This window comes from Archocentrus centrarchus, chromosome 11 (genome assembly GCF_007364275.1).
Source record: "Archocentrus centrarchus isolate MPI-CPG fArcCen1 chromosome 11, fArcCen1, whole genome shotgun sequence".
Taxonomy (NCBI): domain Eukaryota; kingdom Metazoa; phylum Chordata; class Actinopteri; order Cichliformes; family Cichlidae; genus Archocentrus; species Archocentrus centrarchus.
In genome coordinates, this window is record NC_044356.1 from 8,564,256 (window position 1) to 8,591,181 (window position 26,926).

General features: G+C 42.3%; 1 protein-coding gene across 3 annotated transcripts in view; it reads left to right on the forward strand.

Moving 5' to 3' along the window:
• Nucleotides 1–7,619: 7,619 nt before the first annotated feature.
• Nucleotides 7,620–26,926, forward strand: part of pleca (plectin a) — an 86,868-nt gene continuing 67,561 nt past the window's right edge. For 2 of the 3 annotated variants that reach the window (XM_030741671.1, XM_030741674.1), the window contains exon 1: nt 7,620–7,747. In XM_030741671.1, the coding sequence (XP_030597531.1) occupies nt 7,657–7,747 (91 nt within the window). In that variant the 5' untranslated portion in view covers nt 7,620–7,656. Of the gene's footprint in view, nt 7,748–24,968; nt 25,030–26,926 lie in introns of those variants that run through there. The other variant, XM_030741675.1, reaches the window with a different exon arrangement.

A 26,926-nucleotide genomic window follows, 5' to 3' on the forward strand; every position in this document is an offset into this window, starting at 1 on the left:
TGCTCCCCTGGATATACTTCACTTCCTGTTCCAACATGACTGCACACCAGTGCACAAAGCAGCTCCATAAAGACATGGATGAGCCAGTTTGGTGTGGAAGAACTTGACTGGCCTGCACAGAGTCCTGACCTCAGCCTGATAGAACACCTTTGGGATGAATTAGAGCAGAGACTGTGAGCCAGGCCTTCTCTCCAACATCAGTGTCTGACCTCACAGATGTGCTTCTGGAAGAATGGTCAAAAATTCCCATAAAGACTCCTAAACCTGTGGAAAGACTTCCCAGAAGAGCTGAAGCTGTTATAGCTGCAAAGGGTGGATCCACATCATATTAAACAATATGGATTAATGTGCATTAGGGTTATTTTGAACATAACTGTAAGAACCTACAAAAAAGTGGCACTTGTTTTATCTTTGCTGTGGTAAACCAGATGCCCTTACTTACCCTCTGCCATCTCTGATTTAAGCCTGTCTCAAGGTTATATTCAAATCTCTGTTAAAGACAAGCAGAAGAACTTCAAAGATCCGGCTGGAAAAGCGTTTTTTTTTGTAGCTGCTCATGATGCAGTTAGGAAAAAGGGGAATAAACGAGAAAAAAAGTAAAAAAGGTAAGAGTCTTATCAATTGCGCAGACATCCCATAATCAATTTGTCCTGAAAGTGTCTCTCATGAGTCTTAAAATGTCACGCGATACTTCCTTCTTTTTCATGAAACACTGAGTTTAGGAAACGTCACAGTTTCTGCTACACAGGAGATAAATGATTCAGCGGTGCTTTCAGTTTGTGCAGGTTTTCAGAATATTGAACTGCAGATCCTTTTCTTGCAGCAGCGTTACTGCTTTTAAACAGACCTCTGGGACCCTGACGGTTTCCTCTTTCATACGTCTGTCATTTCCAGAGTATATCCAGCTGCAGGTATATGCTGCTGCTGACAGACATCAGAATCATGTTAATAAACCAGGATGGTGTCTGTAGTATACACGTTGGTCACTAGAGGACAGTATCCAAAGATAAAATCATGTCTGCATCTTTGGGATCCTTCTAACACTCTGCTGCTCTCAAACCTGATATTTGACTCTTCACTGGTGATTATTTTCAGGTGTACCTGCAGACGAATGTGTGCTCAGGAGTAAATTCTTAAACTGACCCATACTAAGCCTACCAAGGCTCGGCAAACAAGGTTGAAATGAACACTTTAAATGGCTGAACAAGGAAAGCAAAGCTGTTTGAGATTTATTAGACTAAGAAGATTGACTTTGAGTTTTACTGACTTATTACTTTACCTGTTTGCTTTATTTCACTTTATTTAATTCATGCAAGCTTTATTTATAACATGTTTGCCTTATGACATACTAAATTAATCTAAATTTAAACCTAACTTTCTCTACTTCATTTGAATTTTAAAGTTTGGGGCTCTTTATTGCTCCTGCACTGTTAGTGCTGGTTCTTTTACATCCATCCGTCCATTAGCGATGCCTGCTTATCCTTTTAGAGGGTCACTGGAGGCCTGGTGCTGATCCCAGCTGACATTGTTTACTGTGTTTTGGTGCTCTACTAAAATCTGCCTTGTCATGAGGGCAGCGTGAGCCAAAAGGTAATATTGTCGTGGATTTTGCTGCTGTAGAGCCTGAAGAGAGGCTGAAGGACTGATACAGGGACATTTTAACAGTAATGTGTCACCAGGGAGCTCATTATCCCAGCAGCAACTATATTTCCAACCCCTAATTAACATTCATGCTGCCAACCTGTAAGGCAAAGTCTCACAAACACAAATCAGTGAATAGCCACAAAAACAGTGGATGAATAGTGAGGGGTGGCGCTGTACCCCTCCTTAGATGTGTTTTCTTTTCTTTTAGCAGAGAACATAAATTAGTGGCACCACTGTGGCCGAGAGGCTTTAGTTTGCTGATGTGTGGGAGGGCTGGCTTGCTCTACAGTCCTGTCACTCGAGCCAAAGCCAGACAAGCAGACAGAGAGAAAAACAGTCTCTCTGAGAGACATCATCCGGTGGCCAGTGATGAGAAAACAGTGGGATGCTTTTTTTTTTTTATGCCCTGATACTGTGGAGCAGGGATCAAGGGCACAATTGAAAAATCCCACAAACCATGAATGTTATAAAGCCACATTGTTCTGCTGGATGGAGAAAATAGAGGAAGAAAACAAAGTGTTACATCCTAAGTCTGTTTTTAGAGCTCTCTTCAGGCTGAGCTGTGATGGATGTTGTGGTCAGAGCTGAACTTCGAGACCGTTTGTGAAATCATCTTCGCTGTTCAGCAACGATGTTTTCTTCCCGTGTTTTGCTTTACTGTCGTGGTTGCTGTGGCAGGCAGGAAAAAGCGGACCCCAAATACAGGACTCAGAAATGGTGAAAATTAACTTAATGTGCTTTATTGAAATACAAACAAATAAACTGGGCTGGGCTGAAGCCAGAACTAAAACTAAGGGACAGAGAAACACACAGCAGATTCAAAGACAATGAACAGAAGAAAACTGAGGGCTTAAATACACATAAGATAATCAGGGCAAGAGGAAACAGCAACAGAAACTAATAACAGGGGAAGCAAAACTAAACACAAAGCACAGGGAACACAAGACTGTCAAAATAAAACAGGAAGTGACTAAACAAAGTACACACGGACTTGACACGGGGAACTGGCACACAGAAAACTAAATGGGGACCACAGCACAGGGAAACAGACAAAGAGAGACACAGACATGGGACAGCAACGCAGACTAGTGACAACACTGGGGATAAAAGTCAATATGAAAACACAGGAGGTCAGGGTCAAGACAAAAGGACAAAACAGACACAAGACCACAGACGCAGGGGAGACAGGGACAAAGAGAACTAGGAAACCAAAACAAACTAGGAAATAACAAAACTCAGTGAAAACAAAGCTAAACCCAAAACGCTGGGCAGACGGCCCAGGACCATGATATTTACTCCACCTATACCTTTACTGCCGCTGAACTATGATTATTCTGATTAATTTTAAACAATATCAAAAGCAGTGTTTATTTAAGTTACACTATCAGGTGAGCGCTGTAATAAAGCTTTGTAATCAGACTGCCTGCACGTTTGGATCTGAAGTGCCAACTGTGACTAAACACAGATGTCTCCCTGCAGTCGCGGCTCTGAAAACCTCAGCTTGTAATGATGTTGCTGCTGAAACTCATCGCAGTTCCTGCAACTCACTCAGAGGTGGAGACACACCGTTGGTGATCACGCTGGAAATTCGATTGACTCAGAGTGTTGAAATATTTTTTCACATTCCTGATGTGAAGGATTTATTGAGATGCATTTTGTAATTTTCAGTCTCGTGTTGACGAAACTGCAAATTTTCCTGATAGCTGAGTAAACACGAACTCCCAGCTGTATGAGAAACTGATAACACCCACACGTGTGCTCAGACCGCCAGGATATTACACCACCTCTATTTCTATATTTGTATTGTATTTTCTTTTAGATGGAAAAAATTCTGCTAACATTCTTCTGTAAAATTTCAAATAATATTTGAAGGGAGGACAGTATCAGCAGTTCATTAAGTTATGGCAACGGTTGCAATTTTTGCTGATGGACCTTTTTATCTTTTTTTTATTATACTGTAGCTGTCCATTTGTAAATGAACTTAGCACAAAGAGTAAGGTTGATTATTTTTTTGTTGAAAGATATATAAATATTATAATAGTATAAAAATAAATATTATACTATTGGAAAGCCTGTTTATTTCTCTTACATGGAGCCACATTTGTAAGGAAAGTGTATTTGTGGGTTGAGCAGCAGAGTTGAGTATGTGGGTTTTGCCCATGAAAAAGTTGCCAAAACGTCTCTGCCAATGCCAAACAGCTTATTCTGCTACTTCTACTGACTCTTGTTTGGAGTTTCTGGTACCCCAGATACTGACAATCAAGCCTGTCATCCTTGGAGGGAAGGATCCAGGATTTGGGAATGGAGACCTGCCTGCAGTCCTGACCTTAACCACATTGAACACTTGTGGAATCAGCTTGGGTGTGTGCTGTTTGTCCCAGAGTGACCAACACAACCACACTGGCTGACTTGCGAAAAATGCGGGTTGAAGAATGGGATGCCATCCCACAGCAGTGTGGGACCAAGCTGGTGACCAGCATGAGGAGGAGGTGCCAGGTTCTTCCACATCCCAAAGGTGCTCTACTGGATTGCGATCTGGTGACTGTGGAGGCCGTTTGAGTGCAGTGAACTCATTGATATATTCAAGAACCAGTTTGAGATGATTTGAGCTTTGTGACATTGTGTGTTATCCTGCTGGAAGCAGCTATCAGAAGATGGGTGCACTGTGGTCATAAAGGGATGGATAGGATTTACACCAGCTTCTGACCCTACCATCCAAATGTCACTGCAGAAACTGAGACTCAACAAACCTGCCGCCATTTTTCCTGTGATCTGTTCTGAAATTTTGGTGAACCCGTGGGAGTTATAGCCTCAGCTTCCTGTTCTTAGCTGACAGGAGTGGCACCCCGTGTGGTCTTCTGTTGCTGCAGCCCATTTGTTTTAAGGTTCAGTGTGTTGTGCACACTTTAGATGTAACAAGTGGTTATTTGAGTTGCTGTTGCCTTCCAATCAGCTCGAAGCAGTCTGGCCATTCTCCTCTGACCTCTGACATCAACAAAGCATTTTCATCCAGAGAGCTGCTGCTCACTGCATGCTTTCTCTTTTTCAGACCGTTCTCTGTGAACTCTAGAGAAGGAAAACCGCAGTAAATCAGCAGTTTCTGAAATAATCAGACCGTCCCGTCTGGTACCAACAACCACAGCACAGTCAGAGTCACTCAAATGCACCGAGCTGCTGCCATGAATACTTGTTCGATAAGTCATGTTTTTGACACTTTATATGACATTATATAGTGAAAATATTCAATTCCATCTGCTATAGAAGATTAATTTAAAGACAGCAGTGACAAAATGTAAATATCAGTGTGCTTTAACTATCAACAGACACATCTGTGGCCAACTTACAGTATGTTACTGAGAATAATTGGATAACTTTAAACATTTCCAAAGAACCACCACTAAAATTCTTCCTTGTCATTGGGATGTTTCCAGTGTGCACATACAGCAAGAAACTCTGACTGATCCAAAGTAAATTTCCTCTAAACTTCTCCAGTTTTCCTCTCAGCGATAAGTCCTCAGTGCTCCTTCCAAGCACCACTTCCTTCCTTGTTGGAAGATCCAAGTGCAGCCAGGCTTTTTCTTGGCATCATCCTTTGCTATTGTCCCTGCTTCATCCATGAGAGTCTGTGACTGATTTGAATCTAACCGTAGGTCTCGTTACTATTGTCATGACACTGTAATAAACTTTGCGGTCTAGGAAAATGGAGACTTGCCAGTTCTGTATTTTGCCCTCATTTACACATGATAAGAGCATCGCCTGAATATTCATGTGCACGTTAATTTAAATGGCTCAGGTTTACTTTATCATAACTGAATTAGTGAAGGGAATTTAAAGTTGGGATACCTTAAACTAGCTTTTTACATTAGTTGCACAGATGTATTAAACTTTTTCATAGCTGCATGAAGACATAATTTAGATGCACTGATAAAAATCTTCACTGACTGCACATTTTTGCAGTACTTACAGCATTCAGCCATGAAAAAGAGAGTTTTCGTGGTCTCTGTGAAGTCCTGTGAAAAAACTATGTACGCTGCACGATGCAGTACCTTATCATCTTCAGCATCGATACCTTGAAGTAATTGTTTTCTGTATGACTTTATCAGCCTCACACATCTTTGCGGAAGAGTTTTGGCCCACTCCTCCTTACAGCGGTGCTTCAGTTCATTGAGGTTTGCAGGCATTTGTTTATGCACAGCTCTCTTAAAGTCCCACCACAAAATTTCATTCAGGTCTGAATTTTTACCGGGACATTGTCTGTTCTAGATTTGCTGCTGTGCTTGGGATCATTGTCCAGTTCCATGACCCAATTTCAGCCAAGCTTTAGCTCTCAGACAGACAACTGTCTCTGTAATACTCTGGTGCACAGAGGAGTTCATGGTCGACTCAGTGATTGCAAAGTTTTCAGGTCCTGCAAAACAAGCCCAAATCATCCCCCCTCCAACACTATGCTTAGCAGCTGATATGAGGTGTTTGTGCTGACATGCTGTGTTTTCTCTGAATTTGGTGCTGTGCAGTATAGTCAAACATCTCCACCATGGGCTCATCTGTCCAAAGGACAGTGATCTAGAAGTCTTGGAGTCTGTTTAGCTGTGACTATGCAAACTGTGCTGACATGTTCTTCTTAGAAAGAAGGAGGAGGGTTTTTTTCTGGCAACCCTTCCAAACAAGCCACACGTGTTCAGTCTTTTTCTAATTGTGCTGTCATGAACTTTAACTTTGAACATGCTGACTGAGGCCTGCAGACTCTGAGATGTTACTCTTGGGTTTTTTGCTGTTTCTCTGAGCATCTCTGAGCGTTGTCCGACCTTGGGGTGCAATCAGCTAGAGTCCCAGCTGTGAAAGGGCGAGAGGCGCGGTGGGTCGCCAGTCTAACACAGGCCTAACGCAAACCAGTAATAAACAATAAAAAAGTCACCATGTGGATGTGGAGAAAATAATAATTCTGCATGCATAAACCAGCTGGATTTTAGTGTACCAGTGTCACTAATAAAACTACTTATATGTGTTTGACACATTTTCTTTGTCACATGTATGTCACACACTTTCTTAAAATTGCTTTTTGGCTGTTATGCACCAAATAATAAAAAAACAAAACCGATTTATAAAAATTGAGTTAAGAGCAGTCCTCTGGAAAGTCCTAATGTTAAGCCCATAAATGATGGTCTGTATAGGAAATGTGTAAATTTTGGGTCTGTGAAATAATTTTATGTCAACAAATGTTTCTTACTTTAATCATGTGTGTTTCTGAAATAACAACAAATACAGCGAGTGATGGTTGTGTCAGTATTCTGTATCACTTCAGTTGATTTCTTCACTAAGGGGTCGTTTTTATTTACCTGAAGAACCTCAGAAAGTCTGTGGGAAAAGTTATAGCTGCTGTTTGCTTTGAGTTATCCAGTGTTCTGTGCTGAAAAGGTGCGGTCCTCTTCAAACCTATGCCGTCATTCAGTTTTGGGAATATGACGTGACTTTGAGAAGAAGCGTGTAAGCGTGCTGGGAGTTCTTTTTAAAGCTGTAAATACAGTAGTACAGCATCCACGAGGCTGTGCCTTGCCCCAGTTTCTCCAGCAGCAGGAACTCAAATAACCCCACGCAGCTCCGTCATTTGTTTTTTCATCGAGGTAGCCGTGTCTATAAGGGGTGGAGTTGGCATGTGTCGGTGTGTGTGTGTAGCTGTGTCTCAGATGGTATCTGTCTTGTGGTGTGTGTGTTCGCCTCTGTGCCTTTAAGAGGAGGGTCTGATATAAATGTGTGCGGGTATTTCTCAAGCACAGGAGGGGAGTGGTGGTGGTCTGGAATGATATCTACAGTTCAGAGAGGGAATACTGTGGCTGAGTGTGGGTGAGGAAGAAGGTGGGGACAGAGAGATAGGTGGACAGATAGCCAGGAGGGCTTCTATCAGCACTGAGGACACAAAGATTCACAGAGGGGTTCACACTGCCAGGGGGAAAGTTAAGAGGAAAGTTTGAAGAGAGAAAGGTGCCCGAAACCTGACTCAGTATCAGCCAGGCCATGTCCATGCCCATGTTTGACCCAGGTCAGCGACTGCCAGAGGAACAAGACTATGTTCAAGCCTATGAAAACGTCAGGGAGAAATATAAAGGTAACAGCACCTCCTGTTCTCTCTTTTTTCAGTGGCCTGAACTCAATTGATAACATGTTGAAAGCATGTTTGAATGGGAGGTGGGTGTGTGGAGTGAGTGCATGCCTCACTGAGGATCCTGTGTTAAGCCCTGGCCAACTTACTCCTCTTAATTGGTTCCATATTGGTTTGCAATGATGTTTCAAGGGGGGGTCTTTCTGCTGACACAGGAAGAATAATATTTCTATAACATGGACCTGTGGATTTAAGTCAGCTGTAACATAAAAACCCAAAGATATCTCTGTTGTAGTTAAAGCAATACAGGAGGGTAAGTGGTGCACTTGTACAGGTACAGTAACAGAATAAGTCCATCAATAAAACGAAGAGGAGTCCTGTTCCGCCTGCTTTGTGTCCTTCTCAGACCTGCCTGCCTTCTCTGCATACAGGAGAATCACTGGGTAGTGTGGGCTCAGAGAGGTGAGACATTTGGCCTTCGGTTGAATGGCACAGGCCCAACGGTGCAACATGAATGATAAGAGCTGCCTGCCAGCATGGTGGACATTCTCCAGTTACACCGTGTGTGGGTAAAGGCTTACGTGATAGTGTTTTATGTTTGTTTCAGAAAGAATTGCAGAGTTGATAGAAACAGGACGTCCACACAACTTGAAGATGCACCTGCATCTCATTTGCTTACCTGGTTTGCAAATCCTTCAAGGAAATCACTTCAGGGTAGGAAGAAGCAGCAGGTTGAAACGGGCTTTTATACCATGTACTCCTAGTTTGTATAGCTACAAAAATCATTATTTATCTGATAAATGATACCAATACACACAATTTTGTTTTTTGCTCCTTATTTTTTCTAATTTTTACTCCTTCATTATAGAGAATAACAGTTTAAGAGTCTCTTAACATTTAAGAAACATGAAATATGTGACATATATGGACAGTAAATAAAGCCGCATTTCATTTACCATGTAGCACCATTCCTTTCCCACTGAGAATAAATGAAGAAGCACCTGTCATTATATGTCATCATATGTGAAGTATAATGAGAATAACGCTAATCTGATTCTCTGAGTCTAGCTCCAAATAACCTATAATTTTTAAGTCAAACATATGTAGAACTTCACAGAGCCAAAGTGTTGTCCAATTTTTGACCTGCTGCCTCTCGTGTCAGCCTCCGGCTCATCAAACCTGTGAATGCAGGTGAATTACATCAACATATGTAGGCAATTTAGTTTAGGACACAGGCTGACAGGAGCAGCTGTGCTCTCATGTTACACTTGTCACCCACATCACACATTAGTGAGGAAGCGACTCTTTTTCTTGAGCCCCCCCATGTCTGTAACTCCACTGATATAAGAGGATCGCTGTTGCGTGAGTGATTGCAGATAAAAACAGAACTCACAGCTGTGGGTCTAAAATCCCAGTTACAGCAAACCATCAGTACGAGCCTGCTCTTGGTCTTGGCGTGCTGGGAACTGAGCTGTTCCATCCAGTCACACCAGTCTAGTAATTTTCTTCCCATGTGATTACCTACTGTGCATGTCACTGTGGGCAGCATTCCTGCTGGGTCTCTCTGGCACCAGTCTGATGCTCCACGCCCCTTTCGTAACCTCCAGTCTCTCTGCCAAGACCCGACTTCCTGTTACTCTTTCTTATTGTTACTTTTTAACCGGATGCTGCTTGTTTCAGATAATTGTACATCTAGAAGAAATATTACAGGTCTCCTTAAAAAGAGCTTTCTTGTTTTGGAGTTTGTTGTGAGATGCTAGCTCCTTCTGTAAAGCTGTGTATTGAAATTGTGTGTGTGTGTGTGTGTGTGTGTGTGTGTGTGTGTGTGTGTGTGTGTGTGTGTGTGTGTGTGTGTGTGTGTGTGTGTGTGTGTGTGTGTGTGTGTGTGTGTGTGAGCTGTCGACAGTAAGAGTTAAAGGACAAACCTTCATATGGAACTGAATTAGGGAATTTAAGCTTGCCCTCAATCACCTTAAACTGATGCTACTCAATTAGTCTTGTTGTAAGGAGGTGGAATTATTGATATTACCATGAATGTATGCTTGACTTGCACTGCTGCCTGGGGTGGGTGCACTTGTATTTTTAGTCTGTGGTGACACCAGTTCAACATTCACAACACAGGTGAGAGAGATCTGATCCTGAAGAAGTGTCCATCATGCACAGATTGGGCGCAGCAGCGGGAAGATGGACTGTTACTCTTGGCAGCACCTGTATACACAGTATCACATGATTATGGCTTAGTTATTATTCCTGCCTGAGACGTCTGCTGAGGCAACATTTGTGTAAGTTATTGCAACAGGTGAAATTCAGCTTCCTGTGGGAGTGATGAAGGGCAGTTGGGCGAAGCTCTGTGTTGGAATAGTAACAGATCGGATCTATTAGTGTAAAACATGCAGCCCTGCTTTAAATACTCACTGCATAGATATCCCTGGAGTTTACTCTCTCAGTCTTGGCATTATTCCAGTTGAAAGACAAGCTGAATAACTTCTGGCATTTAACTCAATGAGAAGTTTATTATTAAGGTTGCAGTAACTTCTTCCAGTCACATTTTACGTGTGTTGGACAAAACTCAGCAGATTATTCCATTATAGCTGATTGACTGCAGTGCAGGAATTTCTTGGAAAATGTAAAATGCTGAGATAGCGTTGAAGTTTGGAGAAGCCTAATGAGTCCCCTGATAAGCACTCACTAATTCCTCCAGTGACCCTGACCTTGTTAGGTTATCTTCGCCTCAGATGCTCATTCTTTTGAAGTTAGCTGCTGTTTTGTAACCAAATGTCAAAGAAAGGAATCTCTCTGTTCCCGTACTGCCTCCTGCTGCTGTTTGTAGTCCTGGTTCTGCTCTGCAGCCTCGCCACACGAGCCGTTCATCTACCTGCTGCAGGTTCTGTTTAGGTTAAAAGGAGCATCACTGCCGGCTGTAGTCCAAGGTGATGGAGTTATAATAAGTCTGACCACGGGACATGATCCTTCCTGGGGGAAGCAGCTGTTAAATAATTTTGACAATCGCCACAACAGCCACTGGAAGGAAAAACAAGCAACAGGAAAGCTGGTTAGCAACAGTTAAACTTTCATGGTAACCCCAGGGGTATTTTCCACTAGTAAAATTGATAGCGGATGGTGGAATTCTCTCAGATGAAATTCCATCCATTTTCTTCCGCTTATCCTTTTTAGGATCATGGAGGTGGGGGGTGGAGGGCTGGAGCATATTCCAGCTGCCATAGGACGAGAGGGGAGTACAGGGGTTTGTTTGGTCTTGTCTGAAAACAGACAAGTGGAAAAGGACACAGACTAACAACTGAAGCAACCAACCACAATAGGGATAAAATACAATGTGAACAAACAAATAAAAAAGGTGTTAAACAAAAATATGTGCTTCAAATGAGAAAAAAAAATCATACTATAAAGAAACAGAAACAAACCTGCAAGAAAAGAAAAGAAAAAATCACAAAGTCTCAGTTTTTCATTTTGTGCTGTCGCTCAAAACAGTGAAAACCTGCTAATGGGAGTAAACACACCTTCATCATTTAGGCTAAAATCAAAACTGAGCCAAAACTTGTCCGTTACAGGATTTAGTTTTCCTTTGAATCAAATAATAAGTAATGCATTTATTATTGCATCTAACCTACAACAACATAACCAGTGACAGGTGGGTCACAATGTTTGTCTCCATATTGTGGTTGTCAAGTCAAACATTCTGGAGAAAGACACAAACATGCATTTATTTAATTTTCCTGATTCATTTTATTTTCAAATAAGAGACAAATTATTTGAACCATTGAGTGTTCAATTAAGGTGCATGTCTGTACCGTGGGAGGGCCCACAGAACCACCATGCTGCTTTTACAACTCTGCTTTCATTCAAAATCAATCTAAGGTGGACAGAGTCAGATTTTAAAAACTGTCCTGTAGTCTGATCAAAAAACTGCGAGGTAAAGCCCCTGCAGCATTAGGGAGGAACCCCGATGATCAGACAGTCCCCTATGAGCAGCACTAGGCGACAGTGGGGAGGAAAAACTCCCTTTTTAACAGGAAGAAACCTGCAGCAGAACCAGGCTCAGGGAGGAGCAGCATTCTGCCTGTGCATTAGTTTAGGCTACTTTAAAATACTTGAAATTGTTCCATTTGAAAAGAGGGTTGTAACATCACATTATAGAGATCTTTTTTAAAATTAAGCGCTTGACCGAGTAGAGCTGGGACTCAACCCTACTTTCTCAAGCTAGCACATTTTTTTGGATATTATTTAGCTTGTAAAATGAACTTGTGATCATTTTTCAAGATAATTGTTTCTGTTACTGACTGCTTGGTTATGCAGCAAGTGAATGCATTCCTCAAACTACTAAAAATGGAAGCGCTGCTTTAGTCTCACAGGCATGAGAAACATTGTTGTTGCTTCTATATTTTCTCCACATCTTCTTAAACTTGCTTGTTTTTTTCCATGGATTTTTTTTAAGCTTTCCTTTTAACATCTCCACTTTTCCATCAAAAACTGAAGCAAATATTTGGATCTAAATTTGCGACACAATTCTTTGTAGATGGTGATGTGAAAGTTTTTAACGCTTTGTGGTGCTGTGTAACTCTCTGCTCCCACAAGCCTCTCTGTCACATGACTCACTAACTGATGGAAATCCAAGTTTGCAGCTGATGTATGGGTTGTGGCAGCAACATGATCGATTAAGTTTGTAAGACAGACCCTGAGAAAGTTCTCATCAGTTGAACACTTAGGAAGCTGTGGACGTGGACATGCAGTCGAACGTGATAAAGACTCAGTCCTCTGCTGTGTGGAGTGAGTTGTTTCAAAGCTCTCCGCACGGTGCTGCTCAAGATTTTTAGCCTCAGTAATTTGAAAGTCAGGACTGTTGCCATTGCTACTCTGATATCGTCTAACCACACATGGACGAGGAGCAAGGGTCTTTCTGCAGGTCTCTTCAGGGACTTCTTTAACATCTTCAACTTCGTCAAAGTTTGGGGAGCCAGGAATCTTATTCCCTGGCAGAGTCAGAATCGCTCTGCAGCCTCCTGAACGGTCTGGTTGAATGTCGACATCTCCCTCCAAGCCGGAGCAGCTTAGGCTGTCTGTATCACTGTCCTGGATGCTCTGAGCACAAATTGGAGCACACTTGGTGTCCGTGCATTTCTCTGAAATGCTGATCACTTCAAGAGCTATTCTGTTCAAGTCCTCTAATGCTGTGGACGTTAGCAAATACACAGATGTCTCCACTATACTATTTTTCAGGGTTGTGTTCACGATATCTGCAATCGCCACTGAAAATAAAGCACGAAGCCTGACTGAGTCACGGGACCCCCTTTGTTCAGGTCCCAGGAACCGACCAAAGCAGGTATCAAGAACGTCTCCAAGGCTGGACTGAACATCATCCAGCGTCACCCTGCAGTAACTGCACCCTTCAAACACAGGTTGACTGTTCATCCTTAGAAAAGGAAAAGAGAATTCAGTCAGGTGTTTACTTAATTCTCCCTATTTTTCATAACTTAACACATGAATGATTTTTAACACAATGGAAAATATTCTAATAGGCAACAGAAAGCAATTCTGTTGCTCTTTAAACGTTCACAATCACCCGATGATCGTGCGAACACACTTAAACAACATTGTGAAAACCCTGCAGCTGCAGGAGCTGCAGGGTTCTGTGTGTAAATACTAACCGAGTGGATTTCTAAAAGCGCTGTGATAAATTTATCTTGTGAATCACTGTCAAGTTTGAGCCCCCCCCCCCCCCCCCCCAGAAGAACCCTCAGCTCAGTTCCAGTTTTTGCCTCAGATCAGTTTCATGCAACTCGACCTCACTTTCAAAAATAGTAATAGTGCTTCAGTTATGCACACACGATTGCACGTACACGCAGATGTGTCCAGTGTAAAGGTTGTAAAAATGGAAAATAATTTTGTGCCACTGAATATATGTCAAGTCGACTGCGTCTGCTTTTTGTTCAGTTAATTTTAAACATGTTAAGTTCTGTGAGCTTCTAAGGAAAACACACATGTCGAGTTCTGTCCCCTCACACTTTCTCTTCCATCTGCTGATAGTTGCTCTGCAGCTGGAAGGCAACCTGTGTTTATCATGGATCCAGAGAAGCTGAAGTCCTGGAATAGGATTTGGTCTGCATGCATGAACAGGAGCCATCTTCCCTGAGCTTGTCTGCCAACACTGTCAGCCCAAAGCCTGAATATAATCGCGAAGAAAACCAGCCTTGTTCTAGCTTGATCACAGTATATTTCTAGGGGTTTGTAGAGATGCCTTATTTTATAGAGAATCAGCCACTAAAATTCATAAATCTTTTTGTACATTTGAACAATAGACAGGAGAAATAAAGGGGCATGTATTGTCTCAAGGTTGTTCTCTGACAGAGGACACTCATGTATTATCGCCATATGTTCACACCTACTCTCATCCCACTGTGTCAGCAGCATGGCTCAGTGTCCTGTAGATCACTGAGGACTCAGAAGCTGCAGTAGGCTCCTCTCACCTGTCTGTCTGCTACTTCCGTTGAGTTTATAGGGTGAACTTTTAGTTAATATGTGCTTCTAAAACATATTTTGCTGCACATTAAGCATGTAAACAAATCAGCAGCAACAATAAAGTCGCAGCCCTACGAGGTAAATATCCTCTTGTTACAATGCAATCAGTCCTGGCACTCATATGGATGTTGGTTTGATATGTATTATCTATTTAAACATGGATGCAGGCCAAGCACAATGTGCCTCACCACCCTGCAAAAACCGCTCGAGGAACATGACCAAAAGCCCCAGGAGCCGATCCCGTTCCCAAACTCCCAGACCAATTAAGAATTGTGGGAATTCCCAACACTTGAGTTAAAAATCCTCGATTGTTGCACCTATGACTGACTTTGAATCTGGCTTTTATCAGTATATTTACATAAAAGGACCCAAACATAACTTATCAAAACACAAATTTTAATAATTATTTTCAAAGAATTTTGTGTTTGGTTTGGATTCCCGTTTCTTGGCCCTTTATTAGCTGCACAACAGTGTGCTTTAATGGACCACTGATTCACCAGGCTTTTACCTTTTTGTGCTGCGGCAGATTTTTATGGAATATAGTTCTGTCTGCAGTATTCATGAGGTTGCACGGCATAAGTTGTGCAATTATCCAAGTTATTTGTAAAATGATCTGAAATTGAGCCTCAGCCACAGTAAATTATTGTTTCTGATGCTCTTAAGGCCATTTCACTTGTTAAATGTATTTTAAAGCCAATAATGACCTTAAATACTTCTTATTTCTGGAAAAGCTACAAAGCTGTGAAATCTTAGTGGATATAATCACCTGTCTGCTCTGATTTTTCAGAAACCTTTCGGTTCCTGCAGTAAGACCAGTCGGCTTGCTCAGTCCCTGCTGGTCACGGCGCTTTATCTAATAGATGAGCTCACATTCTTTCACGCAGTCCAAATCCCTTCTGATGATTAATGACACAAAGATGTAATTGGTTTGTGTCTCTGGTTTCTTTTGTGGAACTGTTTTAAGTCTGCAGAGGAATGGAAATCCAGACTGCGAACCACCGTGAGGTGAACTCAGCCTGGCAAAGTTTGCTGGTGTAATTGAGATGGGATTTGTGTTGGAGCAGAGGATTAGTGCCTTCCCGAACCCGTGGAGTCAACAGCTGACGTTAGTTATGTAACCACGCTGCAAAAATATATGAAAAAGTGTGCAAACACGTGTGCGAAGTTTGATGGGTGCAGCTTGAACTGGATGCATCTGCGGTGTGAATCTGAACATCCTCGGTGAGATCGTTCTCGAGTTATCGTGGTCACAAAATTTTAAGAAAACTTGACCTCTGAGCTTTATCATGAGGTCAAGGTGGCTGAGATTCATATTCCTCCAAGATTTTTAGTATGGTGTGAATCTGAACATCCTAGGTCACATCGTTCTCCAGTAATGGCCGATGTTACAGTTTTCGTGGCATACGCGCTGCTGACGCCAAGGCTACGACAAAACCACGACTTTTTCTTCGAAACAGCCGAGCTAAAAATATGCACTAGATCCACACATGATGATCATATGATGCAGGTGCAGCCACCCTGATGTCACTTACTGGGTCATGAAATATTTTTTTGAACTTTTGTCTCTCATGGTATTGTGGACAAGTGATTATATTTGAACTACAGGATGGGGTGATGAGTAGGAAGCTTGGTGAGCAGGCTGCATGGCACAAATACAGATGCCTGCCAACTGCCATATGCTAGCTAACATACTAGCTATACTTAGTCACCAATACTGGAGCACAGACTTCTTGAACAGTCAGTTTTAGCATATTTGCCAGACATCTGTCCGTCCATCCATCCTCTTCTGCTTATCCTGTTCAGGGTCACGGGGAGGGGCTGTCCTAGGGCAAGAGGCAGGGTACACCTTGTACAGGTCGCCAGCCTTTCGCAGGGCTAAAACAGAGAGACAGACAACCATTCACACCAATGGGCAATTTAGACTTACCAGTTAACCTAACCCCAGTACCTGCATGTCTTTGGACTGTGGGAGGAAACCCACACTGACAGGGGGAGAACATGTTGTATTAAAATGTTCTAAGCACAAACTTCACAAATTGTTTTGAGGTGTTTTTCCAGCTTTCTGTAAAGTTGCCAAAGAGTGAACATTTTCTATCGAGACCAAGATTGTTTTTTTGTTGTTTCCCAGGCTGTAAATATAGCTAGATCTGAGTATCTTAACTTGGGAGGCTGTGGGGACTGACTTGCTTGTGGAGCATCACGCTGCAGTTTCTGTCACCTCTGCATTGGCTAAGTTTCCCACGCACAGAGGCTGCAGATGCAAGTGACTGGTTACTTAATCAAATCAACAAATTAGATGATAAAACTGAAAACCACACAACAGAGAATTGTGGTATCGTTCTCTTCTCTGGCTGCTCTTACTGCACAACTGCTTTCATTGTTTTACCATCAGTTTCAATGCCAAAAGACAGAGAGAGAGGGAAAAAAGGATCAATAAGGTTTTAAAAGTTAACTTCAGGTGATTGAACAGCGTGATGTCAGTGTTTACCTTCCCACAGTGCTCAGAGGTACAGGTGTCCACAGCGTGTCCGGGATGTTATTGACTGATAGCAGTGACACACACAGAAAGATGACTTTCTAATCTGTCTGAGTGGATGATGTCATTGGAGGGAAAATCTGTCTGGTCGCTGGGAGAGTTCAGTCTCCGGGATACAGCCGTACACAAACTGTCATTTTATCCGTCCTGAGCGCTCTGCACAGTCGTGCTATAACAGATTGCGAGTGCTTACAAAAATAGATTAAAATATAGTTCCTCACTGTGCGCTGTGATTTGTAGTCACAGTGCGCTGCAGCACAGAGTTCTGTATCCACAAATCTGTTATATTGACTGATTAAAGGAAAAGGTCTATATTTTGGAATAAAGAATGCTTTGCTTTGGTTTTTCTGTTGCTTATAGTTAGATGAGAAACAGGATAAAACTCTCATGCCTTACTGTTCAATATAGAACCCCAAACAGGAGCTCTCAGCAGAAAGATATAATAAGATGCACTTTATACCAAAAGTTCCTGTGTGAAAACAGCCAAATCATTAATCAAAAACCATAAAAATACTTTTAAATATGCCGCCTCTGTTTCCTGGACCTGAAGTGGTTACGATGGAGTTTAAATCCATTTTAAAGGACTGAGAGAGAAAAGTTCTGCTGGAAACTGTGACTGCTTTTGCTCTTAGAATGATGTGTAACTACATTTGATTTGGATGCTTTTGTTCACGTTTGTTCGCTACAATGTATTTCTTTCTTTACTTGCTTATATTATATTTGTTGTAATTTCTGCTGTCCTCTTGGCTAGGTCTCATTGAGATTTTTAATCACAATGAGCATTTTAGCTGGATAAATAAAGGAAGTATAAACACATCTTATAAGTGGAATAACTATAATGTAAATGGACTACTTCTTATAGCGCTTTTCTATTCTAGTTGAGCACGCAGTGCTTTATACAACACATTTGCATTCACACTCTGATTCACATCAGGAGCACCTCAGGCCCAAGAATACTTTGGCATGCAGACTGCAGCAGCCAGGAATCGAACCACCAACCTTACAATAAGTAGATGACCTGCTCTGCCTCCTGAGCCACAGGCACAAGGAGGCAGACAAGACAAAGCAGCTCTAAATGAAGGGGGGGCTCCATGAGGGCAGAATGACCCCAAACAGTGAACAGAAGTGAATAAAAATAGAAGAGTGGAATAAAGTGTAAATGTGTTAGAAAAATAAATATGTAATCAAAACACATACAGGAAAAAAGATCTGCTTTCCTATAATGCTATTAATAGGTTATATATTGTTTCTCTAAACCCTACAAACATTTTTACTTGGCTGTACGGCCCAGGGGGTTCCTGGAGGTTTTTCCAGGCAACAAGTTTTCAGGTCGGGATCGTGAGGTGACCCCAAAACAAGATGCCGATCAGGCAGGAATTGCAACAACAAACAAGACTCTGAGTCACTCTCGGCTGATTAGAGAACAAAAAAAATCCAAAGTGAAAAAGCAAACTGGGATCCACAAAATGACAGAAGAAAACCAGGCAACCGATCAAAGCCTGAGGGGAAGACGGGGCTGTAAATGCACACATGGAAAAATGGGTGGAAACCAGGCACAGGTGAAGACAATCAGAGGAAACTTATAGGAAGATGGAGACAGAAAGGAAAGACACACACGGGAACAACCAAAACAAAAAACTATAACTCATCACTGAACACCAGGATCATGACACAGGTTGTACTCGTGGGTTTTTAATCTAATTAGTTCATATGAGTAAGTCTGTCATTCACAAAGTGCTTCACTTCTTTTGTCTCACTGTATTCAGCCTCACCTGAATACTTATCACATATTGACTGCTCATCTCTCAGCCTAACCTCAGCATCAGGGAGCGCAGAGATCCCGGCCTTACGTTTGTCCTGAGAGCGTGGAACAACAGTGCTAGCACCCTGTTTCTGGCACGCTACAGTAATCCCGACTAATGCCAGGAATGTCAGTGGGGAGCTGCCCGGCATTCTCTCTGTTTGTCTGCAGTGATTCAACAGTAACATCTGAACTGATTTCTGTCTCACCTCATCTGATTTGTAGAGCTTAAAGAGAATAAGTTATCACAAGTAATTAGTTTGCAGCACTGGAGTGTTTTGCTATAAGCAGAACAAAATAGTGTGCGTATTAATTTCCTGCTCAAAGCTACTGCAAAAGTATTTGAAAATATGTTAGCATTGTCATCACTTATGTTTATTATGTTAATGGTTATTAATGTGAAACGACGCACACAGAGAATGGACATGTTCTGTGTGAATAAAATACTTCTGGGTGTCCTGAGAACAGACTGTGGTGGATCTCTGTCAGAGCCACACAAAAGGAAAACGGAGATCCTGAATGCGTCTCTTTCACAGTGCAGATCTGACAGATAGTGGGCCGTAAAGCGTTTGTCATCCTGACACATTCTGTGAATTCCTCTGGTGTTGTGGTCCTCCTGAAAAGTACTCCTTTGCTCCTCTCTGAAAGGACTTTGGAAAAATGTGCACGCACACGCACACACAGATGAATACATGTGTATGAATACATGTATTCATCTGCAGTTGCTTTATTTTCCTTTCCCAGGAACGTCTGTGATGCATATGTAACCAAAATTGGGTATGATGAAATAATCATATTAAGATTAAAAAGCTTCCAATAAAAATGAGTAACTACATGAATGAGTCAAAGCGTAACATGCAATTCAGTGCAGCAAAAAATAGTACTTACAATATTCAAAAGTTTGGCCAGCTGATGCTGGGTACTGCAGCTTACTGAGCACTGTTGGGGCAAAAAAGAAAATATTGCTAAGGGCTGCGAAGATTTATTAAATCTTGCTACAAAGTAGCTGGTGAACTGAAGCGTGATGATGACTCATCACTTTGGACAAAAACAATATTATTTACCTATTATAATATAATATATACCTGACACTTTTACACTAACTAGGTCCAAACTATGGCTTTGAAATACTCAAAAAAATCTGAGTACAGCTTATGTGTGTAGCTGCAGTATATGGTGGTGTCACCCATCGCTCATGGTGTCTGGTTTCATGATGAGTCCACTAACCAATCGATCTGTCTGTACGGTGTAACTGAGACCATTATGAGGCTGAGAACTGGATATCATGATGGTGATGGTGTGTTTTTTTATGTGTGAGATAATGAGGGAGGGGCAGTAGTACTGAGATTATTTTTAGCTGCTGACCTCTGAATTCTCACCTTGTTTATTTGAACTCCAACAACTGCACAGGGGGTTTCATGTCACCAATGGATCTAGAAAGGAGCAGATGTGGGGGGGGGTATCGCCTCTTCCCCATGCCCCACCCTAAAGACCAGAGTATGTTGGTCCCACTCCAGCCACATCCCACAGAGGGGTGGAGAGGGTGTATCAGGTATTCCACCTGGGATTAAAAGGGTCTCGAGGCTTTGGCTGAGCTCGTCTCCTGGTTTGGAGCCGGGCGGCTCAGTTTGCCTCACAATGATGTTTATGCAGGAAACTGAATTTTCTGACTCCTCAAATATGCACAGGAACAGTAGCTTTACTGTCTGGTGCTTTAGTATTTTTTTAGAGTAAACTTCAGGAATGAAAATAGCCAAAAGCAGAAAATCATCACAGAGGTATGTCTCTTTATTATTGGCTCCAGTGCATGCTGGGAAATTCCTAAGGTGTTATGTAAGCTTTGGTTTTGCACACTAACCTATGTCCACACATCTCAAAACATGTAGTGCGTGCAGGTGTTCAGAAAATGCTCATTGCTGCTAGTGTTCCTCATCAAGGTGAGATTTTTATTTCTTTATGATTAAAAGTTCAAACACATTAATATCGTTCATTTTGCACCCTGTGAAAAGTGTACATGCTGTATCATGAGGAAAATGTACCTCTGCTTTTCATTTTATTTCTATGCTTGGGGTTTATATAGTTTGTTTTGGGTTTTTAGTTCCACACAAGGCCACAGAAAAAAGCAGTCATGAGAAACTGCTGCAGGAAGTCGTCAGCCTTCAGCTCAAGTTCATGTTCGGGGGCTGGATAACGAATGCCAGAGTTATGCAGAATGAGCTTAAGAGGCACCTGGAAACCAGGAATTCCTTCAGGGAGAAACTTTGCCCACTTCAACAGTTCAGTGGATAAGAAGCAGGAACAGACTGTTTGTCAGACTGTGTGAAAAAAATCTGATATACAGTGGACCTTTACCGCAAATCCCCAAAAATGTGGGTGTGATGCACAAAAGTGCATTAATCTGAGAGCAAAACTGATAATATTACAGATGACATGGAGACTTTTTTTTTTGCTGATATGAATACAGGCTTGTTTGTTGGTGTGCTTTAGAGCACTGATGTAGTTTACCTGTAAGATACGGCTCAGCCCTCTGCCATGAAACTTGCCTTTACAGCTCCATGACCCTGAGGTTGGGGCCAAAGAAACATGTTGTGCTGTAGTTGCCTCATATCTTTGCCAGTGAACAGAAAAATGATCAGAAATGATCTCATGGCACATGGATGCCAAGGCCTCTCCTCACACTGTAAAGATGTAGGTCACTCAGTTAAGGTTGTCAGCCTTCAGCAACAGCTTTGCTTTTTGATGCATTGCTGTAAGGTGGTGTGTGCAGTGGAGGTGCATCTGTTTTGTTTGGGATGTGCATGTGTGCACGACATTGTACAGAAGACAGCTACGACTGAGTGGGCCTTATTATGAACTTAAAGTTTTGCATGGGCTGTATGAGAATTTGCAAAGGCCCAGATTTGGCCTGTGGGCCTTTATTGTGTTTACAGCTTGTCGTCACCAGTGGCTTCATTTCCTCAAAGCTGTGTGAGGCCGTTTGCTTTTCTCTGTACTGCAGATCTGAGGCAGCCTGGTGTCAGTAAGCTGTGCTTCCTAACATACTTTCACAAAGCGCTAATACAAGGAGGAATGCCCCAGTTTCAGAAACTGAGTCATTAGATTAAACAGGTTTGCTTGCTGCCAGATCACATGCTGCATCATGTGTCTGATTTAATAACATCTGAAGGTTTAGATATGTGTGTATGAGGAGTAAATAACAGTCAGGGTTTGCACCACCGGATTAAAATATATGAGTGGTTTGGACCAACATGAATGGACTGTTTCTGAGTCATTCCCTCTGAAATGACTTCACTGTATTTGCATTAAACTATTCATCCATCTGTCACACTTGATGACTTGATTTTCAAAACTTAAATGCGCCTCAGCACTTTGGGATCTGTGTCAGTGGCTGCTGTATTCAGTGCGCTGTATTGCTCATGGTCTGAGATTGAGCTGCTACATATGGGGTTGTTTTGGGGGTTTTTTTAGCCAAAAAAAAAGAGAGAGAAATAAATATTGGACTAAAATAACTGTAATGTGGTTGAGAAATGGGTTTTTGGTAATTGTTTCCTTGGACTCTAGAGGGAGTAATAAACAAGGCAGCTTTGTGGAGAACAGAGATTTAATCTATATATACTGTTAATCTATCCCAAACTGTATGCTTGCGCTGTACAACCTGCTGTCATCATTTAAAGACTTGATCTCTTCCAGCTCCTCCCAATTAGCACTTGCTTCTCGCTTACCTTTTCGCTGCTGCTGAAACTGAATCTGTGATGAGCCATTGATTTTTCTATCGAGTGGAGAAGTGTTCAGTGCAGCCTCCCTAAATAACCTCCTCCATGGCTGTAGCCCACCTTTTGCTAAAATGTGCCAACATCATGATGCTATTTGTCATGCAGGTGTTCTACAGTTGTAGTACCTTTTTATATATTTTTTCTCACACTTGACTGAGGTGTCAGTGTGAAAGCGTTTAAGGTCAGAGACTAGCTGTTGAATTCAGCAGCTCCCTGTCAGGAGAGCAGATACGTCTTTGTAAAGTGGCTCAGTGAGAAAACATCCACAGTGGCTTTTTATTTCTTTCCAGGGAATATCGGGACTATTTTTATTGCTTCTGTCTGTCCACATGTGAGCTCACGATGTCTCAGTGCGTCTATGGAGTTTGAAGACATTCGTCCCTTGTGACGGATGCATGTTTCATGTTTTTCATATACCTCATAAAAGCAGCCTTGTTTTGTTACATTTTAAAATTCTTTAAAGATGATTTATTGTCAGCACTCGTTTTGGAGGCAGTGCGAAATATTTCTGCTATTTATCTTTTGTAATGGAAAGCAGCTGTCAGATCTGCTCGCTGTGGAGCTGCAGGACTTTCTGGAGTCCTGAGAACCTTAAAACCTTCTCCTTGGAAAAGGTGCCTTTAAGCAGTCTGACCAGCGGACACTTAATTAGGAAGAAGAAAACCCTCTTAGCTTGAAAAAGCACCGACTCTGTTACTGCCCTTTATTCCATATGAGTGAGCTTCATCAGACTGATGTGACTCAGGTCATATAAGCTTATTACCAAAGCAATCTCTGCGCTGACTCAGGGAGACTCTGAGCTTCTTGTACATGTTCACCTGTAGCTGAACCAGCTTTCCTCATAATCTTTACCTGCCAGCTGTTCAAAGCTTGGTCAGTGGTGGAGAGAGCAGCGCTGCCACAGTCAGGCTATAGTGAAAATTAACCTATATCTCTTGCTGTAATTTTAATTTAATGTATTTCTGATAAGTGTGTATAGAAGCTCATGTGAGTCTGCACATCAGCACTATTTACTTCAAATATTTGGAAAATAGAGTTTCCAGATGTTTAAAGGAATCACAAACTGAGGACTGTGCCTTCCTACTCCAAACAAACCCTGCAGGTAACATCACCTGCCCTGACCTCCCCATCTCCCCACTCCAGCTGCTGCACGAAGAAGGCTCAAAGAAAAAGCCATACAATCATGTTATAGTTCATTTAATAGTTCTGTTATTGATGTCTGATAGTTCCACATCAAAGAGGGAACTTTCTGTCTTACTGGACTGTAACATAGTTACACTGCAGTGATGCATGTATCTGTCTGCGGGTGTGTGTTAGTGCATTTGCATACAAATAAAATCATCTTCTTGAATAACTGGAATTATTTCTCTTTGTTTAAGAGCATGCATTTGCTCGGATCTGCAGCTCACAGCTGCAGCTATAAAAACAGGCCGAGTCTTCATACAGAGGCCGTGTGCTGTCCTGATCACGCTTCAATCCTCTGTCAGTTTATCTGTGCTTAAGAAAAAGCATTTTTATTGTTGCTGACTTCAGGCACAGCACAGCAGTGTCAGCCAGTCTCCAGAGGCCGGAGGAGACTGCTGAGTCAAAGTCAACATGACCTTGCTGTCATCTTCTAAAATATTTCTGATAAAGGGAGCCCTGTGATCCTTGGTTTATTGACAGTATTACGTGTACGGTTTATGAAACTATTATGGCATTTATTGGTGAATACAGCTGCTAATCCAGGAGATGAAAAGGTCACAAATCATATCCTGACATATGAATTTAGTTTGTTTTACAGCCTTAATTAGTGATTTAAGATGTAAAAATTTGAGCGTGTCCTATTGTAGAGTTTTGCGGTTTAACATGGAAACATTGTGCCTTGAAAGATGGATGAATACATTTTACTGACTCCAAAATTTAGCTTCCTTCAAATTGCTCTGTCATCCGAAACACCCCGAGGTCCCCACTGCAGTACTCTTCCAGTCCAGCAGTGGAATACTTTAGTGGGAGATGCTGAGTCACAGTTAATGTGTCAGTGGAGAAACGAACAACTCACTGACTACTTGTCAAGTTTAGCTTGATTTGATCTTTTAGATGTCATGGTTTTGTTTTTTATATCATAGACTCTGGATATCTTTTTCAGGGCATTTAACCTTCACTTAAGGGAGGAGTTTTTTTTTCCTGACACTCACTCAGAGCCAAAACATTCAACACTGCTCGGCACCAGCTACATGTGTGGTAGTGATATGATGGTAGAGGATGAGTGATTGAGGCACCTCCCTGTGAAACACCACAAGGATGAGAATAGACAACAAGAGGGAGGGGCAGGAGCTGGAAAAGAAGGAGGTGTGCTTTCTTCTTTCAGAGTTTCTCTGCTGACGGGTTTGTGTGCAAGTGGGCAGAGAGAGAGAGAGAGAGTGAGTGAGAGTGAGCAAAAACACTGAGCTGCCAAGTCCTGTGGGGGCAGAGAGAGAGAGGGAGGGAGGCAGGGAGGGGTAGAAACAGCCTGCCATTAGCTGAGGGACGTTTACATCCTCCAGCGTGGTGTTTCAGTGCTGAGCTGACCTTGCAGAGCTCAAACTCTGCTGTTTGGAGCCTCAGGCAGTCGTGAGCATGGATCCTGGAAGGTCTATCCAGCATGAGATCAGCTCTCTCAAAGGTACCCCTCCTGACTTTTTCCATGTTTTTTCCTCCCTGATTCCTGTCATCACCATCATATGCTTTTAGGACCGCCTTGTTTTCCCACAATTCTTCCTCATTGAGGACTTCCTCATCGTATAGATGCAGGCTTAAAAAAAAAGTTCAGCTGTGAGTGTTTCAGGGAGTTAAAGGGGGGGTTCGACTTCTCTGTTCTCCCTCCTTGTTTTTGCGGATAAGTGAAGCGAAAATCTTTTGTTCCCTTTGATGTCCAGGCGTGACCTCGGGGGTTGGACCAGGGGTCAGGATGAGGCGGTGTCTTTATGAGCCTGTGTGTGTGTGTGTGAGAGAGATGCTGAGGAAGGCTGCCGGTGCTGCTGCATGCGGCACGTTGAATGCGTCTGCGCCGGGAGATGCAGAACTCAGCGGCTGCTGCATTGCTGTGGTAACAGCAGCAATATGGCCAAGTGTAGCCCCGCTCTCAGAGATGAGAGCGGCGGTGGTGCAGAGGTGGAGCGTGGCTAAAACCGATCGTAGAGCTGCAGCTGCATTCGCCTGTGTTCGCTCTGCTGCTTGTTTGGCTGCAGCATGGTCCAGTGTTTGCTTATAATTAGTGCTCACATCATCAAAGTTTGCTCCACCCACTTTCTGCTTTCAGATGTCTCATTCAGCTGCGCTTCACTGTCACAGAAATCATAAATACAGTGAAGCAAAGTGGCATTTTAACACTTACTGCCCTCCATTTGGAGGAATGCTTCTATAGTTGAGCTGCTTTGTTTTATTTTGTCATATTGAATTTGTTGCATTGAGATATTCCACTTTATTTAAGCTTTTCTGTTACAGATTGTGTTTGTCTTATCATTTAACTGCAGAGTATCAGAATCAACCTTTAAAAGATTCCTGGGTTTATTTTTTGATACTCCCTGCTTTGTGTAATAAATCTGCCAAATTAAATATGTGAAGCTTCCCGCTGTGTCGACCCCTTGTGACAAGGGGGGAGTACTGATATTTAAATTTAAGTATCATAATGGCACTAATATGAAAAATGAGAATAATGCCGATCCTGTTAAGTTTAAGGGACTCTAGCTGTGGTTTCTTAATCGCTCTGCTTTCATGCATTTACATCTTTTATGCATTTCTGCTTATTAAAACAAACTCGGAGCGATCTGGCACCTGCACAACTGAGTGAATATTTTAAGAAAGTTTTATCCCTGAGGCATCCTCATTTATTTTAATGTCAGCCTGTCTGTAGCCTGCAGGTACTACAGTGATATCTGCACATTTATTCAGGTCATGGATATTATTGTACTTACTTCATATGATTAAGAAACAGATGAAAGGTGCCTGATGCACATTTATAGAGACATAAAGCCTCCAATTTGAGGCAACAACAACAACCAGGCTGTGTGTGTGTGTGTGTGTGTGTGTGTGTGGAGCTGTGGTTTGTCTGGAGTATTCTGGCAAAACGTGGTAACACTTTGGAAAAGTTTTGCAGGCAGTGGAGGCATTTAAATGATCCTGGAGCGGGATCTGAAGGAGTCCTGCCCATTTGGATAGGCTGAGAATGTGTTCCCCAGGGCCGTGGAGACAAAGGCTCCTTCGCTTCACTGAGCGCTCCCACTGGAGTTACTTAATATGTTGAACGGCGCTGCTTACTCAGTCAGACTGAGTTCATTTGTAAGCATGTCGTCACCTCGGGACCATTACTCCCATTGTCCCTTCTTTGTCACTTATTCCCAGACACTTGGAACGGAGTCAGGAGCCTGTTGGTGATCTGCTGCATGTGTTGAGAGGAGCATAGCAACTATTAAAAAAAAAGAGCATATTTTTTCTTTACCTCTTTCTGTAAACCTGCTCTCAGTCTTGACCCAAATATTTTGAGCTCATTTCAGGCTTATGTTTCTCTGAGAGGAGGCATT